The 19,011-nt window shown below is 40.7% G+C and overlaps 2 protein-coding genes across 4 annotated transcripts in view; one reads left to right on the forward strand and one right to left on the reverse strand.

Moving 5' to 3' along the window:
* Positions 1-849: 849 nt before the first annotated feature.
* On the forward strand, positions 850-7,567 carry TAF11 (TATA-box binding protein associated factor 11). Of its 2 annotated transcripts, XM_036868375.1 has the most exons (5): positions 852-1,211; positions 4,009-4,157; positions 5,709-5,796; positions 6,149-6,245; positions 6,915-7,567. In XM_036868375.1, exons 1-5 carry the CDS (start codon positions 1,041-1,043, stop codon positions 7,043-7,045), a joined length of 636 nt encoding a protein of 211 aa, XP_036724270.1. In that variant the 5' UTR covers positions 852-1,040; the 3' UTR covers positions 7,046-7,567. The 2 variants fall into 2 exon arrangements, with proteins under 2 accessions (XP_036724271.1, XP_036724270.1); XM_036868376.1 differs by lacking the exon at positions 6,149-6,245 and having other exon boundaries at positions 850-1,211.
* Positions 7,568-7,797: 230 nt separating this feature from the next.
* Positions 7,798-19,011, reverse strand: part of UHRF1BP1 (UHRF1 binding protein 1) — a 59,525-nt gene continuing 48,311 nt past the window's right edge. For both annotated transcript variants that reach the window (XM_036868374.1, XM_036868373.1), the window contains exons 15-21: positions 17,743-17,939; positions 16,136-16,290; positions 15,901-16,051; positions 13,740-14,002; positions 13,185-13,293; positions 12,953-13,059; positions 7,798-12,546 (exon numbers count right to left, since the gene is read on the reverse strand). In XM_036868374.1, the coding sequence (XP_036724269.1) occupies positions 12,421-12,546; positions 12,953-13,059; positions 13,185-13,293; positions 13,740-14,002; positions 15,901-16,051; positions 16,136-16,290; positions 17,743-17,939 (1,108 nt within the window). In that variant the 3' untranslated portion in view covers positions 7,798-12,420. The remainder of the gene's footprint in view (positions 12,547-12,952; positions 13,060-13,184; positions 13,294-13,739; positions 14,003-15,900; positions 16,052-16,135; positions 16,291-17,742; positions 17,940-19,011) is intronic.

Below are 19,011 nucleotides of genomic sequence, written 5' to 3' on the forward strand. Positions count from 1 at the left end.
CCGTACCGCAATGAGGAAAGAGAGGAAAATTTTAAAAGGAAAATATCCGCACTTCATGCTCCCAATCCCTGAAATGGCTCGTTAAAGCCAAACACTCAAAGCAAATATCTCCCTCCCAGTAGGATTTGTTTCCCCTTACTTTTTTTTTTTTTTAGCCGCCCCCGAGGCATGCGGGATCCTAGTTCCCGGATCAGAGATCGAACCCGCTCCCCTTGCAGTGGAGGTGCGGAGTTCTAACCACTGGACCGCCAGGGAAGCCCTGTTTCCTCTTACTTTTGATGACATTAACCAAAGTGACATTAAAAGTCAGATTTGTAAAACCGACCCCAATCTTGAGTCCTGGTGAATTGGGAAAATCATACAATTGCGTAGAAACCGCCTGTTTTGTTTGTGGTGCTAGGACTGTTCCTGGCTCGAAGTAGACGCTCAGTAGTTGTGGAGTTAATAATGCATTGGATAAATTCTGTTCAAGCTGTATGACTATTTTCTTTCTTTTTAGGTGCTTGAGGAACAGAAGAGAAATGCTGGCAATTCAATGTTAACACAAGCCCGAGGTCTCTGTCCAATTGAACTGTAAGAGATTGAGTTCCTGCCTGCGTTTGCCTGGTAGCCGCATCCCACAACAAGGGCGAACAACGGAATTGAGTTTTCTCCTGTCCCCAAACTTTACTCTGAGGAAAGCGGATTAAGGACCGAGTTCACTGACACTGCGTTTTGAGAAAGACGGAAAGGAAAAAGAAGCCCTTCAGTAAACAACAAAGCTCTCCTTTACAAATGCTGGTTTCCCAAGGTGGAAAATCCACAAACTGATTTCCGTGCCCTCAATTTTCCCTCTCCCCACCGCCACCAAATCAGAAGTAAAACAGAGCCCTGAAGTCCTCTAGGCGCGCCTCTAAATGACCCCTCGGAAGAGCGGTATGGGTGATGTCATCGCAGCGCGACGACAGGAAGTAAGCTCCTGGGCTGCGGTGCTGCGCGGAGTCCCGAGCTCCTGAGTCTGACGGCACCGCGATCTCCACTCCCATCTTCTTCTCGCCGCCATGGATATTGCCTGCGAGTCGCCCACGGAAAAAGGTGGAGAGACAGGGGAGTCAGATGAGACGGCCGCTGCTCCTGGGGGCCCGGGGGTTACTGACACGGACGGAATCACGGAGGAAACTGACGGAGACGCAGATGGGGAATTGAAAGAGGCCTCGGCTGAAGAAGGCGAGGTAGGGAGAGATGTGTTGATGAGGCCGGAGGAGTTGTGTCACTGGCTGCTTGACAGGCTTCTTGGTTGGTCCCTCCCAAGCTAAGATAGTCGAACTCACCATGACCCTTTAGATCTGCCATCGCGGGGTTGGGGGGAGAGAGGAGACAAAACCTTCAGAGCCGGTTCAGTTCCAGAGACCCAAGCACTGGGTCAATATTTTTAATCCCTGCCCTTAGGCGTTAAATCTACTTCTAAGGGAATTTCAAATAGCCTCTTGGTTTTCCTGGTGAGGAAATTGAGGTCAATGCCAATCGACACTGAAACTTAGGGCAAAAGCTAGAACCCAGGATTCCTAGTACCACTTTCACCCCAATATGGTTTCTTAGATATTGCTTAAGTGTAACTTTGTCATTATAGGCTGCAGAGTCGTTAAAGGGAGACTTTGAGGTAGTTACTAATTTAGTCACGTTCTTATCCTCTTGGGACATTTAACTGCTACCAGTGACCTGGGTGCTAATGTCCAAGGGTCTCTATAGCACCAAACCTATCAATTGTGCCATCCCAAGAATTCAGCAATGTTGCTCCGCTGAGCATCAGTCAGGATACTAGAATCTCAGCGTTCTCTAGGTTCCATTTCTAAAGGTAGAATCTTGGGGTCTTAGAGCTATAATTCCTGTTTGAATGTAAGTGTGAGAGCATGGGTGAAGACATTGGATTAAATGGAAACAGCCTTTCAGAGCATAAAGTTGTATCAAAATATATAAAGTTAAGAACTTCTAGAAAAAGAAAAATGTGACAAAACTACTTTAAGAAGGAACTTTTAAAACAGATCTCAAGGACAGAAAGGATTTAAGTAATAATTAGCTTAGTCCAGTAAAAAGCTCACTACATACAGAAATTTGCACCTAGAAGATAAAAAAAATTTTTGATGCTTCTGAAACACTTTTTTAAATTGATCATATACCAGACCACGAAGAAAAGCACAAATTCTTAAAAGTAGAAATCATAACAGATCATATCCTGTTAGTACAGTGCAATAGAACCTGAAATTAACAACAAAAATTTTCTCCCACTCCAACTCCCTCCAAAAAACTAACACCTGGACATTTTAAACTAGTTTCTAAATAGCCTTTGGATTAAAGAAATTAACAAAGAGAATGCCACATCAAATCCAATGGGATTTGACCAAAACTTTATTTAAAGAAAAATTCATAACCTTACATATTTTTACTAACAAACAAGAGATATCGAAAATAAGCACCCAGCTCAAGAAACCAGAAAAAGAACAAAATAAACCAGAAGAATGTAGGAGCAAGGAATTAATCGGGATGAAAGTAGATGTTAATGAATTAATGCTTTAAAAACATAAACAATAAAATGAAGACCTGGTTATTTGAAATGTAATTGTACAACATTATGAAATAAGAAAGGGCTATAGGCACTGATATGGAGATCTTTAAGCTTTAAGAAAATGTGATGTTCAAGTTTAGACCAAGTAATTTTGAAACTTCAAGAAAAATGGCTCATTTTTAAGGATAATATAAATCACCAAAATTGAAGCACAAAGAAGTTAGAAAATTTGTATGTATCAGTAACTAGAGAAGAAGTTGAAAAGGTTGTTAAAGATTTACTGCCTTCGCTCTCACGTACTTCTCATATTCCTGTATGAGTTTAAATGTGAGTTTCTCTTTAAGGAAACAGAAGTTAAATCTCATTAATGAGGTTTGTTTTATCCTTAGATTCTATATTGTTGGAGGGGATGAAGTTTGGATTTTTTTTTGTTGTCATTATTAAACAGATATTAAACATCTAGAATGAGTAAAACAATGGTAAATATTTATGTGAGGAGAGATAAATAAGAGACAAACCTATCTTCAAAAAGTTGTCAGTCTAGGGGCTTCCCTGGTGGCGCAGTGGTTAAGAATCCGCCTGCCAGTGCAGGGCACACAGGTTCGAGCCCTGGTCCGGGAAAATCCCACATGCCGCGGAGGAACGAACTAAGCCCATGCGCCACAGCTACTGAGCCTGCGCTCTAGAGCCCGCGAGCCACAACTACTAAGCCCGCGTGCCTAGAGCCCGTGCTCCGCAACAAGAGAAGCCACCGCAATGAGAAGCCCATGCACCGCAACAAGGAGTAGTCCCCAATTGCTGCAACGAGAGAAAGACCGCGCGCAGCAACAAAGACCCAATGCAGCCAAAAATAAATTAATTAAAAGAACTAAAAAATAAATAAATAAAGTTCTCAGTCTAGTCATGGGAAGTAAATATTTGCATTATACAGTGGTATTGAAAGTTAGGAAGAAAAGAGCACTACATGTGGGAGAAGCTCACTTAAAAGTCCCAAATTCAAAAAAACACTGCTTTGATGAGAAGGTGCCTCCTTTTTAATATTCTTTCCACATGGAATCATCATCAGTAAAGAGATCTATAGATTTAGAGGAAGAAGAGCTGGCTGGGTGGAGAGGACTTTTCTGACATCCCCTCTAAAGAATGAGGTCAGAAGAAGGAGATCAGGGGGAGAGTGGTTTTCATGATCCTTGGCACTACATTGCCCTTGTAAACAGATGACTGGAACTAGGATCATAGCTAACCTGGAAAACTGGACTATTTAGTAGGTTTTCTTTCTACAGCTGGGCTAAAAACTCCTTTAGGAGAGACAGGGTAGCTTATATTTTGATGGTACAGCCAATGCCTGGAACCAAAAAACTACAGAAATAAGTGGATTTGTTGTGTTGTAATAAGAAATGATGTCTTCTTACCTTACCCAAGTCTGAGAAGTAGGCCAAATATATAAAGGGTTTCTTTTGTCTTCTTAGCTCAAGAGTCAGGATATCTCAGATTTAACAGCAGTTGAAAGGGAAGACTCATCATTACTTACTCCTGCAGCCAAAAAACTGAAAATAGATACCAAAGAAAAGAAAGAGAAGAAGCAGAAAGTGGATGAAGATGAGATTCAAAAGATGCAGTAAGTCACTTTTCTGATCTTTCCCCTTTCAAGGCTCTAACCTGACCACACGAAGTTAATACATTTTTCTTGTCCTTAAATTTTTCTTTTCTTTTTTAAACTCAAAAGAAAATAAAGCAATTAATATTGCATTATGTTATGGTATAGAAAATATAAGTAAAAATAAAAATATCACCATACCACCAAAATAAACACTGTTAATATTTTGATGTATATTCACCAAGATATTTTCTTTACATATATATATCTAGAAATAAAATTAAATTAAAAATTTCAAAGATGTTAAAGACTGTTTGTAACCTGTTTTCCACATTATATATGGTAAATGTTTTCCATGTCAATAATTATACATCTAGGTCATAATTTTCTTCAAAATGGAAATAGCTTTGTTATGTTTTCTGATTATAAAAACGGGATAGGTTCATTTCAAATAATTCAGAAAATACAGAAAAATAGAAAAAATAATTACTTATAATTCCACCACCCAGAGTTTACCCAGGGTATATATTTGGGTATATACCTTTTCAGATATATTCTTTAATGTTTGATATATCAGTATATAGCTAAATATTTTCATGTCAGTAAATATGCCCATAAATCATCATTTTTAATGGCTGCATTGTATTCCATTATATGGATGAACTATAATGTAACCTATTTCTGTAGTTGTTCTGGGTTTTTTTTCTTCCTCTTTTGACAACATTATGATCAACATCTTTGAGCACATCTTTGCATACTTGTCCATTTACTTCCTAAAATAAACTCCTAGAAGTGTAATTGGTAGTTTAAACAGTATGAACATTTTCAAAGGATTTTCATTTGTACTTCCAGATTCTCCAAAAAGGTTGTTCCACCTCACAGTCTACCAGCATGCATGAGTTTGTGTCCTCCCATCCTCACTAATACCATGCTTTTTAATACTTTTTTATCTGTTTTATGAAAAATGTTAATCTTGCTTTAGTTCATCATTTTAATTTCTTTAGTTAATACTGAAGCTTAATTTTTTTCCTCTCTATATATTGGCCATTGGTATATTTTGTAAATTTCCTATTCACTTCCTTTGCTCATTTTCTAAAATTGGTATGGCCATCTTTTAATTTATTTGAAAATTTAACTATATATTAAGATTATTAACCCTTTTCCATATATTTTATAAAATTTCCCCTTAATCTGTTAATGTTGGAAACTGCTAGTTTGAATATAAATTTACATATTAAATTTTTATCTTTAATGTGAAGTGTAGTGAGGTAGCCTTATGGGGAGAGAGAGCCTAATGCTGAAAACATAACCTGTATAGTGTGATTCAGTGACCCAACATTGTTGTTTTTGTACTTAGTGAAGTAAGAAAGGAACTTGCATTTCACTTATTGTCAAGTTCCGTAAGAGTAGAAATGCTTTCTCTTCATTCCTCATAAACACTAAGCCTAATACTATTGATCCCTTGAAAATTTTATTTTTTAGATATCTGAGACTTGCTTTTATTGACATAATAATATATATCTTAAGTATTCATTCTTATAAGTGAACTTAATTACCTGAATCTTTGTCTAGAATCCTGGTTTCTTCTTTTTCTGAGGAGCAGCTGAACCGTTACGAAATGTATCGCCGGTCAGCTTTCCCTAAGGCAGCCATTAAAAGGGTAAGGATGGACTACCACACTCATTTCCATGAGCTATGAGAACTGAATGAGACTCAACAGCTGTATCCATTGGCATTTTGAAGTGAGGTGTTAGGCAAGTTGGTGGAACATTTAGGCAGGAAAATAAAAATAGCATGCCCCTCAATAATCTGACCAGTTGTAATTTTGTATTCTAGAGATAGGGTCTCAACAAATAGAATAGGCCATTATACACCTGAATCCTTTTGTTTTACTGGTGTCAATTTCAGATCCAGCCTTTAGTGAACTCTTTCAGTGCAGAGCTCTTATGGGTACTATGTTCCAAAGCCAGTCCTTGACTACCGTAATCACAGTCTTTTGTCCTTCTTTCAAGCTGATCCAGTCCATCACTGGTACCTCTGTGTCTCAGAATGTTGTTATTGCTATGTCTGGTATTTCCAAAGTTTTCGTCGGGGAGGTGGTAGAAGAAGGTGAGTGGTGTTGGTCTAAATATTGGATTGAGCCTGTGGTGGTCTTATTTCCAAGAATATCTATAGTGAGGGACTTATTAAGGCACCAGTGGTGGTTTCCATTTACACTAGAAAGGGAGCCTTGCATTCAGCAGAGCATGAACATTATTCCTTGAAAGTTTCAATACTGGAAGGCCTGGAAACACCTAGGAAATCTGCCCTCCTGATTCCTGTCCTCAGCCCAGGGTGACAGAAACAGACTTTGTATTTTCCTCCAATGGATTTTGCTCATTTCTGCTGCCAAAAGTAAAGATACAAAAAAAAGCAATCACTGGGGCTGACCAGTGTGGTATGGTGAGTAGTTGTCCCTGATGTTATGATCCCTGGGAACTGCCCCCTGTCCATCAAGTAAAGAACCTGGCTGCTGCCCATTGCTAGTTTCTAGCTGGTGAAATACCTATTCTTTTAAGGAGAAGATATGTTTTAAACTGTTGCCTATGATAAAACCTGATGTGGGATATACTAAAGCTAACACGATAGATTTTATAGCATTCTCTTAAGAAGGGAAAATGTCTTGGTTTATTTCTTTAGCAAGCTTAAGAAGAGTTAATGAGAATTACAGGACTCAGAAGGATTATAATGCATAAGCTCTTGTGTGATAATGAAACTCTCTCCTTGCCCTCTGTTTAGCACTGGATGTGTGTGAGAAGTGGGGAGAAATGCCACCACTACAACCCAAACATATGAGGGAGGCTGTTCGGAGGCTGAAGTCGAAGGGGCAAATTCCCAACTCGAAGCACAAAAAAATCATCTTCTTCTAGACCAAAGTCTAGAAGGGCCTGGTACTGAAGGGAAGTACTCATTCCAGACTTCCTATTGCATGAGACTCTCTGCACTGGTGCTCTAGTATCTCGGTCCTCTAAGGATTCCATGATGCTTTAATGTCTTTCTCAAAACTCTGATATTCATTACACCTTGAAGGCATGCAGCCTGTTTCATACTTGCCTTGACTAAATATTGGGACCTCTGAGGGCATTTTGAGGCATTTAACTATTACTGGCTAGTTGGAAGAAGAAAGGTTGATGAGGCTTAAGCATCTTCTGGACAGGAATGCTGCTTTCAGAAAGAAAACCCTTCCAAGACGGTTTGACGGTTTCACATTGAAGCCTGAAGTTGCAATGACTTAGGTTGTTTCTTACATTTGGTTTTAAGTAAATGAAACAATCAGAAACTTTTGACTTGTGATACTCTACCGTGAAGGACACGGTGACAGCAGGAGTAGTGGAATAGTCTGTCCTTGTAAACATTTTGGTGAGTGATCATTAAACTGTTTTCCAACTTGCCATGTGTGCGTTCATTTTCTGTCAAGCAGGTTGGAATGGTGGGGAGAAGTTCATCGTTCTTTTTGGTGTCAGAATAAAACTGGTCTTGGCTTTTTTGTGAAAATTTGAGCCCTCCCCATTGCCTACCAGAACCATTAAAATTTTATCTCATAAAAGAGTACTTAAAGTACTTAAAAACAATGTAAAAACCCATATGTTTCAATTGCTATAAACAGATATACCAGAACCAATACTGTTTAATAAGTTTAATTTGCTTTTTTCAAGTGGTTCACAGAACCAGTACACTCAAGGTTTGATTAGATACTGCAACATTAATATTTCCCAATACTGACCAATATTCCAGTTCATTGGATACATTCTCATTGTTTTCCTCACGTAGAGGGGAATGGAGTGACCTTTTATTGACAGTGATTAGCAGTAATAAGGCTACTGTAATATAATTGGCAATCCCCAAGAATTCTTTCCTCTCAATCATTTGGTGTCATAACGAGAGGGGTTTTTGAAGCTGTTCTCTTTTGAAGCTTTCCTGAGCATGTCTTAGTAAAGATTCCAATTCTGTTTAGCACCCTGAGTGGGGGAAACAGCTTGGACACACAAAGTTGGGCAAATCTGCATTATATTATCTTACATTAAAACTCATGGCTTTAAACGTGTAGTTAGCCAATGGAGAAGACACTTCAGTAGTGTATTCCACAAAGAAATGCTGTAAGACTCAGGCTAAATCTTGACCAAAAACTAATATATTGAAGGGAAAAACAAAAACAGATCTTCTCTCAGCTCTCAGAGGGAGCTTTTTAAGTGGCTATAAGAACTATACCTATTGCAGTTTGAGATACTGGATAAGGCTGAAATTTACAAATAATAAAGAAGGAAGTACACATCCTAAGTCTAGCCACTTAGCAAAGCCTCCCAGTTTAAGGTTATCTGAGAGTGTTTCCCCTTGTATCTGTTGTAGGAGAGGGAGAAAATAATCCCCATTCAACAACAGCTACTATCCATACCTACCCAGAGGTGAATGGGAATATTCCTATTCTAGCAGAAGGTGGGGGAAGATCCTGGGGAAGGCCGTAGTCCCTGAAAGGACAGGACATCACACCAGAATCTCTTGAAACACAGTAATTACTATGGTAAATCACAAGGCAATGACACAGCTCTTGCAGTTCTCAAATAACCAGTTGTCATCCTACTAGCTTGTGTAGCAATGTTGTTTCCATAGTTTTGTGATATTACTATAACTGTTTTCGGAAGTTTAGGCAAGTATTAAATAGGGGAGAGAAGAAAAAAAAAACCCTGGACTAGCCTATGGGGAAACTGATGTAAATGGGTTAAATGGAAGCATTTAAGTTATGGGGTATGTGAGGGGTGGCTTATCCCTTGTATATTCCATAGACAGGAACCATTCCTTTCAGAACCATGAAAAAGGGTACGTAAAGGTTGAGGCCTGTGGCAAAATGAGGGTCAGATTAAATACACAGCAAAAAGCAGCCATCATGAGAATAGAACCTACTCCTTCTGTCTAATAAACTAGGTTAATTATTCCAGTGAGTTGAAAACAGAATTTGAGATTGATAACCGTCCCTGCAGCTCAGCTAAGAGAGATTTAAACCAGTCCATATGCACTAAAGCACATCTCTAGTATATCCGTGTAAACAGGGACTCTAGACGATCATAGATGATACGTAGTTGTAAGTGCTTCACAGCTGAAATGGTGATGTGCGGTGGCTGAAGTCTTTTGAGGGATAGCGGTGCTATCACTCCAGACATTTTCTTGAGGTATTGTTATTTCTTGTTCACAGAGTCTTAGAGCTCCAAGGCAGAAATTGTAAGCAGTCCACAGGAGCTGATACTACTATGTTTTCCTTCCGTCTTTTTCCTTTACGTTTATCCTGAGGACTACAAACAAGGTCACATTTCTTCATTATGAAAGTCGTTCTTCCCCCAATGAATAGGAGTATGAAGTTATACAAGATGATTTTTACTAAAATTCCATGGGACAATGACCCCAACCACATTTCCTGAGACAGGAACTTCAAGACACAATGCCCAAAGCTGTCACATAAGGAAATTCAAATTCTAGGGCTCCATTTGTTACATGGACGAGAGCGCCAGAGAGCCCAGAAACCTGACTGAGCTCTACTCATTAAAGGGGTGAGCCTCAGTGCTTGCCAGATTTGTTTCTACTGCCTCCCACCAAGCACAAGCTTAAGGTGAGGGTGTACCAAGCAATTCTTTGCATGGAGGGACACAGTGGGTAGAAGAGGAGGTGAAGGGAAGAGAATCAGAATGTGATTTTATACCAATTCAGGTGAACCTAAGGTTGAATAATTCTATTTTCTGGCTACTGGCTCTCCCTCCTCCCCCTTTAAACACATTAGAAATGCCATACTTGAGAGGAGTGTGATTCTTTTTGTTCATCCTTCTGCCTTTGAAAAAGGCACTTAAGGGGGAGTCTGTGGAGGGATGCAGTTACCCTCTCTGTTGTATATCACCAAATAGCCCTAGTTTTCCATAATTCCTTTTGGAAAACCATCATGCAAGGATTCCTCTTAAACCTTCTGTACCCATACAGTTTCTGCCAGCACCACTTCTTGAACAATGACCCCTAGAAGTTTCTGATTTGCTACGAGAAGTGCTTTCTTTTACCTACGGCTAATAGGTACAGCCCTAGAGCTAGTATTTTGGGACCTGAAGAACATGTCCCTGCTCTTGACTGAATATCTGATCTAACACTACCCTCAACTTTCATCTTTTCAGAACTGGAGCCAACATTTTAAAGATGTGTCCACATGTGGAAGTACATCTACCACCTGATAATTTTTGCTGTTCTCTGGACCTTTCCTCTCTTCACCATACACTTTGTAAATAAGGTCACTAGAAGTGCACAGATAATTTAAGACATTACCACAGCCTTGCATGAGGTGCTGTTTTCTGTGTTGGCTCCACGTGCCCTTCCTTATGATGCAGTCGGGCTTTTGGCCACAGCAGCACACTGACCCCTCCTCCCTCTCAGCAATGCTTAGGTTTCTTTCCTGAGTTCTAACAGAGCTCACTGCCTCACTGGTTGCTGATTCTCCCATAAGTGCGTTACTTCACACTTACCTATACAGAACCTCACCTGTCACCTTCCTGAGTATTCACAGCCCAGTTTGTGAATCTTCTGTAATTTCACTTTTTTTTTTCAGTTCCTTCTGGTTTATCTTTCACTGCCTGGAAGCAGTGACATTTGATTGCACTGTAATATCCTACTTTCAGGTAATTTATAAAATTCTTAAATAAGGTTAAACCAAGCATCAACCCATAGGGAACTTACCCTGTTAACATTCTCTCTAGAAAGGTGTTTATTTTTAAGTCTCTGCGTTGTTTCCTAAGCATGACAGAACATTCCCATAATCTCATAGTAATTGTTGTTTTTAAGATTGCCTTAGTGAAGAACCACAACAAAAAGTCTGTAAAAGTCTGAGCAAATTAGATCTTGTTCCTTCTTGAACACATATTTCTTTTTATCCTCAAAAAACTAGAATATACAAGTCAGGCATGATTTCCCATAAAGGAAACCATTTCATCTTTCCTTCAGTAGGTCATGTGTGATTAAGACTTTAGTGACACTACTAAATCACTATTTTGCCATCTTGCCAATTCAAGGTGAGTTAGCTGATGAACTTCTGTCCAACACAGCTTGAAGTATATCACAGAGCAGTATGGATGAAGATAGAGTGTTGGTAAAGAATTCGGTAGTAAAGAAAGAGGGGGAAATAGCTCTTTCATCAGGCAGGGGCAAAACCTAGCTAGGTTGAAGGGTTTTGTTTTGCTTTGTCTTTTACTTAAGTCAAACTAACATGATTTTAAAAAGCCACAGTGATAGAGGTGGGGTAAGAGGAAACAGGCTGAGATGTTAATGTTACGGTTTAAAACACATTTTCAGCTCCCAAACCACCAAGTGCTAACGAGAGTGCTGGTAGAAAGTCATAGTGCTGGGAAAGCAGGTGTGCCAGGGACCCCAGGGAGACAGGAAATAATCTGTGAGGTGCAGCTGTGGAAGAGGGACACGGCCAGCAACAGCGGCGCAGAACCAAGCTCCCCTACCGACCCTCACCATGTCATGCGTTCAACCTAGCTCAGGGTGAATAGTTTCTTCTTAAATTTCAAACAGATTGCGTTATAGAAGGGAAAGATGATACAAGTGAGCTGCTACTGTTGTTTACTTCCTACCACAGCATCACAGCGATGAAAGCATCACAGAAAGAAAGCTTAACCCTGAAAAATCTGATTGTAATATTGAGCCAAGATGACGTGAGCTTGGTTTCCTTTCCAAACAAGGCAGAATCCATGTCTCATTTATTCTTGTGCCTCCCCAGGCTCCCGCCTTGCTGGCTATTTCCTGTTCCACTCTACTACCGTGGCCGAAGCTCAGGCCAAGGACTTCTCAGGTCCACTACAGGAAGCTCTGGAACATAGAATCTTTGGTGGCTCTGTGGGTGACCAACTGAGGAGATGGGTACTCTGCCTTGTTCACAGAGGCGGAGTAAGCAAATGTCTCTGCTGTGAAACCAGACGGTGAAATGATCCTACAGTGTTGAGGAGATTCCGCCTAGTGTGCAGAGGGCCAAAAGGCTTTATACAGGAAAGACGTGATGCCTGAGCCACGCACAAAGCTGCCCCCAACTTCCTGGAACGTGGTAATACTTTGCCCTGTCTTCCATCCAAGTCAGAACTGCTAGTAGAAAGGACACCATGAGGAGTGAGTTGAGCATCCTTAGCTGACTTGTCCAACACTGGATGGTGCCTGTCGCAGGTGGTGCGATTGCTGGTGATCTCCTCCTCTCTCCTTGGCACAGATGGCTGAGCCATTGCTGTCAGAGGTCAAAGAGCGGGTTATATTTCCTAATCTCCTGAAGAAGTTTTTCTTTATCCTGGTTGGCATGAGCCAATGCTTGTTTAGTTTCTATAAGTTCCTTTTGTAGGGTAGGCAGTTCTTGCACCTGAGGAACAATTAGTAATTCACAGTGAATGAATAAGGTAACACACCTTGCAGAAACATCCAGTAAGGGAACGAGGAGGAAGAATTCAAGCAGAACAACCCATAAGTTTGGTCAATGATCAAGAGAACCCAACTAGATATTTTCTAAGAGCCTAAATCCCTCTTCCGAGTTCATCAGTTGCAGGGACAGCAACAGGTGGAAGATGCCATCAGCAACTATTCACCTCCAGCTCCTGACTTACATCCTCTGTTCAGCACTTCTAGAAGCTGCTGCTAGGTGACAGGAGCCCACACCGCCCAGCTGTACCCAGCACAAGCAACCTTTTCAGCCCTCTGGGTTTTACCAGCTTCTGTGATTACAGCCCCTAAGGGTTTATGGGAAAGGTACTGTTCAGTTATATCCTCACCTGTGGGCCAAAAGCCTCCCCTGTGGGCACCAGAAACACCTGTTCTTTTGGGGGCTGCCTCTTCTCACTTTTAAGTACTTCGGCTGATGGTCTGTCCTGAGCAGCAGCTGGAAAAAAGTAAAGGTTCTAAATGACAAGCTGCCAGCAACACGCAGACTATTCCTAGTTGTCACCTATTCCCTTACAGGAGCAAAAAGGCAGAGAAGCCGGGAGGCTGACAAGCCCAACTCACCGCCAATGTGGAACACACCATCGTCACTCCGCTTCAGCACAACATGCTCCATGGCTAGAGTGATGGGGATGGGGCCTGGAGAGGTCGGATAGATGGGGGGGATATCGTCCTATAGGAAAGAGAGAAACCACATGATGCCCCCAACCAGCTCAGAGCAATTTAGGTAACAAGCCATGCTTCTACCATTGAGCTGGAAGCACTTTTATGTCAAATGTATGTTTATCCATACATTCTTGCGAGATGTGAGAGGCATAATTGAGTCTCTCCCACTCTAGAGGTGGTGAGACTGAGGATCTGATAACCTAATGGGCTTGCACAGTCATGCTGCATGCCAAGGGTCAGGGCTAGAGACAAGATCCTCTCACTTGAACCCAGGACTCTTTGCCAGAAACACATTTTTATGTACTACTGTAACACTGACAAAGAATGCTAATATGCATTTCCTCACTTGATCCTCACCACATTTTACAGGGACAGGAGAAGAAGTTAACAGCTGTCACTGCCAGAATCCCTTGCCTGACAAAGTCTAGGGTAAAACCCAAAAGTTCCTCTCACCTTTAGAGTGATCCTGGAGTTCAGGAGCTCAATCTGCATGGGAACTACCAGTGGGATCTCCTCATCCTCCAAGAAGGGCCCCAGGCCACTGAGCACCGAAGTGAGCAGCTCAAGGTCACAGCCCTGAAGCAAGAAATGCAGGAAGCCATTCTGTGTGGCCAGAGGGGAATGAACAGCTGCACCAGGCCCCACCTCAAAGCGAAGGCCTACAGCTGGCCTGATGTGGCCAGTCTTCAAAGTTGAGGCTTCCTGAAAGCTTGTGCCTTTGAGAAGAAAGACAGAAGGAAAACATATGAATTAATTACTAGCCAGTGATTGCTCTAAGCACTTTATATATATTTAATATTCCTAACAACCCTGGGCCAGAAGTATTATTATCATTCCCATTTTAGAGATGAAAGAACTACGGCACAGAGAGTAACTTGCCCAAAGTAACACAACTTGTAAGTAGCAAGGATACGATTTGCACGCAGGTAGCCTGACTGCAAAGACTGTGGGCTTGGCTACTTTGCTCTAATGCCTCTCATGACAGAAGGGATGTTAAGGACCAATAAAAAGCTGGTCTTGCTATGAATCAGAGGCACTGGGCTGATGGCCAAGGTAAAGCTCTTAAAACAGAGGACCCTTGGGAATTCCCTGGCGGTCCAGTGGTTAGGACTCGGTGCTTTCACTGCTGTGGCCCAGGTTCAATCCCTGGTCAGGGAACTAAGATCCCGCAAGCCACACAGCACAGCCAAAAACAAACAAACAAGCAAACAAACAAACAGAGGACCCTCAACTCTGCTATATTTGATCACCTCTTCCTTTCTCCAAGTCTTGGTCTTCTCACCTCTCTCTGAGGAAGCCAAGCGGGATCTATGCTAATTTACTCAAACCGCATAAAGAATAATCTCAGGTGTAGCCAAGGCTATGAAACAACTTACATACTTATATAAATGCAAATTGGTACAACCATTCTGGAAAACAAATTGGCATTATCTACTAAGGTTAAAGCTATACCTACCCTAATGACCTAACAATTATTTCCTCAGGAATATAAACCTGGAGAAACTCTCCAACATACATATCAGGAGACATGTACAAGGATGGGCATGTCAAGACAACCCTATTTGAAATAGCAAAAAAACTGGAAACAACCCAAATGTCTGTTCAGAATAGACTGAAGAAGTAACTAGAGTAATGGGTACAAGAGATATTTTGGGGGTGATGGTGATGGCTGTAGAACCCTGTAAGCTTACTAATATTTATCAAATTGTATACTTACAAGGAGTGAATTTCATAGTACGCATAAGCAGTTTTTAAAAAAGCAAAAAGTGGTATATTTCTGCAATAGAATATTATATAGTAGTAAAAATGAATAAATTATAGCTAACTCAACAACCTAGAAGAATCTGAAGAATATCATGGTACTTGAAGGAAGCAAATCACAAAAGAATACAAACTATGATTCCATTTAGAAAAACCTGAAAAACTGCAAAGCTAAATAATACATTGATACAAACACATGCAGAAGAATTGTAAAGCAAGAGAATGAGAAATACAAAATTCAGGACAGTGATTCCCTATAATAGGTGAGAGGCAAGAGGAAGGTTCTGGAGAGGGACTCCCAGGGACTTCAAAGTTAATGGTACTGTTCTATTTACTAAACTAGGTAGTGGGTACATGGGTTCATTGTATTGTTGTTATTTTATACCTTATATATATTTTATAAGTATTCTTTTAGTATCTACTCAATATTTTAAAAAAATTTTTTAAACAAAGCATGTAGCATAAGCCCAGATTTTTCCTGTCATCTTTTAAAGTATAAATGATAATTCACATCAAAGGACTGAATCAGAAGTTCCCTCATCAGATATAGCTTGATGTTAGCAGCCTCACAAAGAAGTGGACACAGTCCTCATGTATAAGCATAAGGAGCACCTGGGAGGTGAGGATGGAGACTAGCCTACTGAGTACAAAACCCCAGAAAGAGCTCTGGGAGAGGCACCTTGCAAGAAGGAGGCTTCATTAGACTTCTTCCTCCCCCTAATGGCTGCTGGAGAGAAGCGCCAAGGGCTTGGCACTAAGGTAGCTGCCCCTGGAGCACAGTGACAGGAGCAAGTTAAGCTATGGATGCCCCAGAAAAATCCCACCAGCTCTCCTGCAATCGCACCATCCTCACCTGGGCACTGTCCATGCAGGAACTGCCAGAGTCCCACGGTGCCTAGCTGCTGGAGGGTCAGCTCCTCTGCTTGCAGGGCCACAGTCAGGTCCTCACCACGTACCTCAATCCCCAAAGACACCTCATTCACCTTCAGGACCAGAACTGAAACCTGTAAAAGGAGACTCCCTTAGCTGAGTCCCAAGCTTCCAGCTTAGAGCCTACCCTCTGCAGAGAAGAAAGTAGAACAACTGACCAGGTGAAGATGGAGGTCTTCCCCACTGGGTGAGGCTGAACTGTTGGCCTCTGGTGATCCCTGGCCATAACTATCCGCAACAGGGCTCCCTTGAACACCAGCACTGTCTAAGACATTGGGAAGAGATCCTGGTGGAAGAGATTCTGGACCAGACTCTGAATAAGAAAGATAACAAAAGAATTTGAAAGTCAAAAAATTCTATTCAAATCCAATCTCTAAAAACAGTGACAACTGTAAAAACAAAACATTTATGACACTCATGAGACAACTGGAAATTTGAAGACTAACTAGATATTTAATGAATTTAGGGAATTATTGTTAATTTTTAAAAGGACAATGGTATTTGGTCACCTTAAAGAAAGTCTGTAAATGGAAGCAACCTAAGTGTCTATGGACGGATAAATGGTTAAACAAAATGTGGTATAAACATACAACAAATAATGGTCTTAAAAAGGAAGGAAATTCTGACACATGCTACATACAACGTAAATGAACCTTAAGGACATTTTATGTGAAATGAAACAAGCCAGTCACGTATGGTTCCATTTATGTGAGGTACCCAGAGTCGTCAAATTCATAGAGACAGAAAGTAGAATGGTGATTGCCAGGGGCTGGTGGAAGAGGGAATGAGGAGTTATTGTTTAATGGGTATAGAGTTTTGCAAGATGAAAGAGCTCTGGAGATGGATAGTGGTGACGGTTGCGCAATGATTTGAACGTAATTAATGCTACTAAATTATAGTTTTAAATAGTTAAGATGGTAAATTTTATGTTATGTGTATTGTATTTTACCATAATTTTTTTTAATTTTTAATATTTTAAAAATTTGTATTTTCTAGAGATGCATAATGAAAATATTTATGGATAAAATGATATGTTTGGGATCTGCTCCAAAATAATATGGGAGGAAGGGAAGTGGGCAGAAGAATATATAAAACAAGAATGGCCATGAGTTCTTAATATCTGAAGCTAGGTAATGGGTATATGAAGGTTCGCTATTTGATTCTGTCTATTTTTAAATATTTGGATTCTCCCATAAGAAATTAATAATAATAACAAAACAAACATGGATATATACCATCCAGCTTAAGAAACAGTACATTCTCTTTTTATTTTCATTTAGATACTCTTAAGGGGAGATTTTAAAAGTTTTCATTTCAATAAGCTGAAAGAACTAGTGTTAACTCCTAGTGGTGATTAATCTAATGCCTAAAGGTTACTTGTTTTATCATAGACAAAAAGCTCCTAGTTATTTTCCAACAATAAAATACATAGTTTAGGCAAAGAGCAGACAATAAACACACACACCATTGATACAGCCACAGAATTAGTCTTACCGCCACAGCTACATGGCTGTAAGACTAGCGCTCTCTTCTTTGAGTGTTGTTCTGTGATAAAGGTCAAGTACTAATCAATAACCTAGAAGATGTGGGGATAAAGTCAGCGCCACAGATCCACTAAAATTTCTCTCTTCTTTTGGTTTTTTGATTAAGAAAATGTCTACTTTATCAAATCTCAGCTCCTTTTGCATCCTGCTGGTCTGAATACAGGCATCAGAAAGAACACTCTTGGGGCTCTACAACTCTGCCTGGCTCTGCTTCCACCTACCAGACTCCAAGAGCATCACAAAGCTCTCACTGCCATCACTGTCCACTGAAATCCGGTCTTCAGGGCCACTGTTATCCAATGAGACACCATCAAATGACTGCTGAGATACTGTCCTCTTCATGGAGAAAAATCGGAGTCGGGCAGCACCTCCACTTACTGGGGCTGCCACCCCTTCATCTGTCTTGGCCATGGGCTCCCTGTTTAAAAAACAAAACCAAAACCCACAAATGTGGCTTAGGAGGTATGTTGTTCCATTCCCTTGCAATACCCATCCTTTTCAGCCCAGACCGTTATTGTATACATAAACTTTGATGTCAACTATTACCTGCTACAAGACCATTTTTCAACTGCTGGCCTTTCTGAATCCTCATATTCCAGCATTTCAAACTGCATAGGCAGTTCTCCCATATCAAATGTCAAGGTTATTCAGGGTCATCCCATGTACAGAAGAGACCAACTACCTACAGCCCTGGTGCTTATGAATGGTACCTGAAACCCATGTTCATTCCTCAAGTACTTACTGAATAACCTCTGCATACAAGGCACCATACAAGGCACCGGGCAGTGATGGGGAGTGATGAATAAGACACCCCCTGTCCTCAAAGAATGTACATTCTATCAGGAGAGAGGAGACTTATACACAAATAACCTTATATGGTAGTAAGTCACACACACCGTAAGAGGGACAGGGGTACAAGCCAAAGGCTAGGCAATACCAAAGAGGGGAAAGGATGAAGAGAACGGCTCTGTGGAAAGAGATGATGTTTGAGGTGGTCCTTGAAGGACTGTGAAAGAGATGACGAAGAGGGCCTTCCATGGGGAAGAAACAGCATGAGCAAAGGCATGGAGTCAGAAAACGAAATGTACCTTTGGAGACTAGTAAAGAGCTCAACTCAGCTGGAGCGGAAGTTTTGTCGAGGGAGAGCAATAGAAGATAAAGTTAGACAGGTTTCTTTAAAGAAACCTTTAAAGACCTTATGTGCCCACCCTCCTATTTTATTTATAGGTGAAGAAACTGACTCAGTCCCAGTTAAAGGTAGAATTAAGAAGAACCCAAGTCTCTTAACTTCTTGCTAAGTGCTTTTTTCACTTTACCACATGAGTGGCAGCCAGATTATAGAAAACCCTGGACAAAAGATAATGCATGAAAGTGCTCTGAAAACTGTGAAGTGCAGGAGGCATACGGGAAATCTCTGTACTGTCTACTCAATATTGCTGTGAAGCTAAAACTGCTCTAGAAAATAAAGTCTATTTTAAAAAATTGTAAAG

Source organism: Balaenoptera musculus, chromosome 11, assembly GCF_009873245.2.
Source record: "Balaenoptera musculus isolate JJ_BM4_2016_0621 chromosome 11, mBalMus1.pri.v3, whole genome shotgun sequence".
Lineage (NCBI taxonomy): Eukaryota > Metazoa > Chordata > Mammalia > Artiodactyla > Balaenopteridae > Balaenoptera > Balaenoptera musculus.

What these genes read in the sequence shown, in the direction of transcription:
- TAF11 (XM_036868375.1), top strand. Translation starts at nt 1,041, where the DNA reads ATGGATATTGCCTGCGAGTCGCCCACGGAAAAAGGTGGAGAGACAGGG. An exon ending in GATGAGATTCAAAAGATGCA is followed by an intron (nt 4,158 to 5,708) that starts GTAAGTCACTTT and finishes ATCTTTGTCTAG; the next exon opens with AATCCTGGTTTCTTCTTTTT. An exon ending in CTAAGGCAGCCATTAAAAGG is followed by an intron (nt 5,797 to 6,148) that starts GTAAGGATGGAC and finishes CCTTCTTTCAAG; the next exon opens with CTGATCCAGTCCATCACTGG.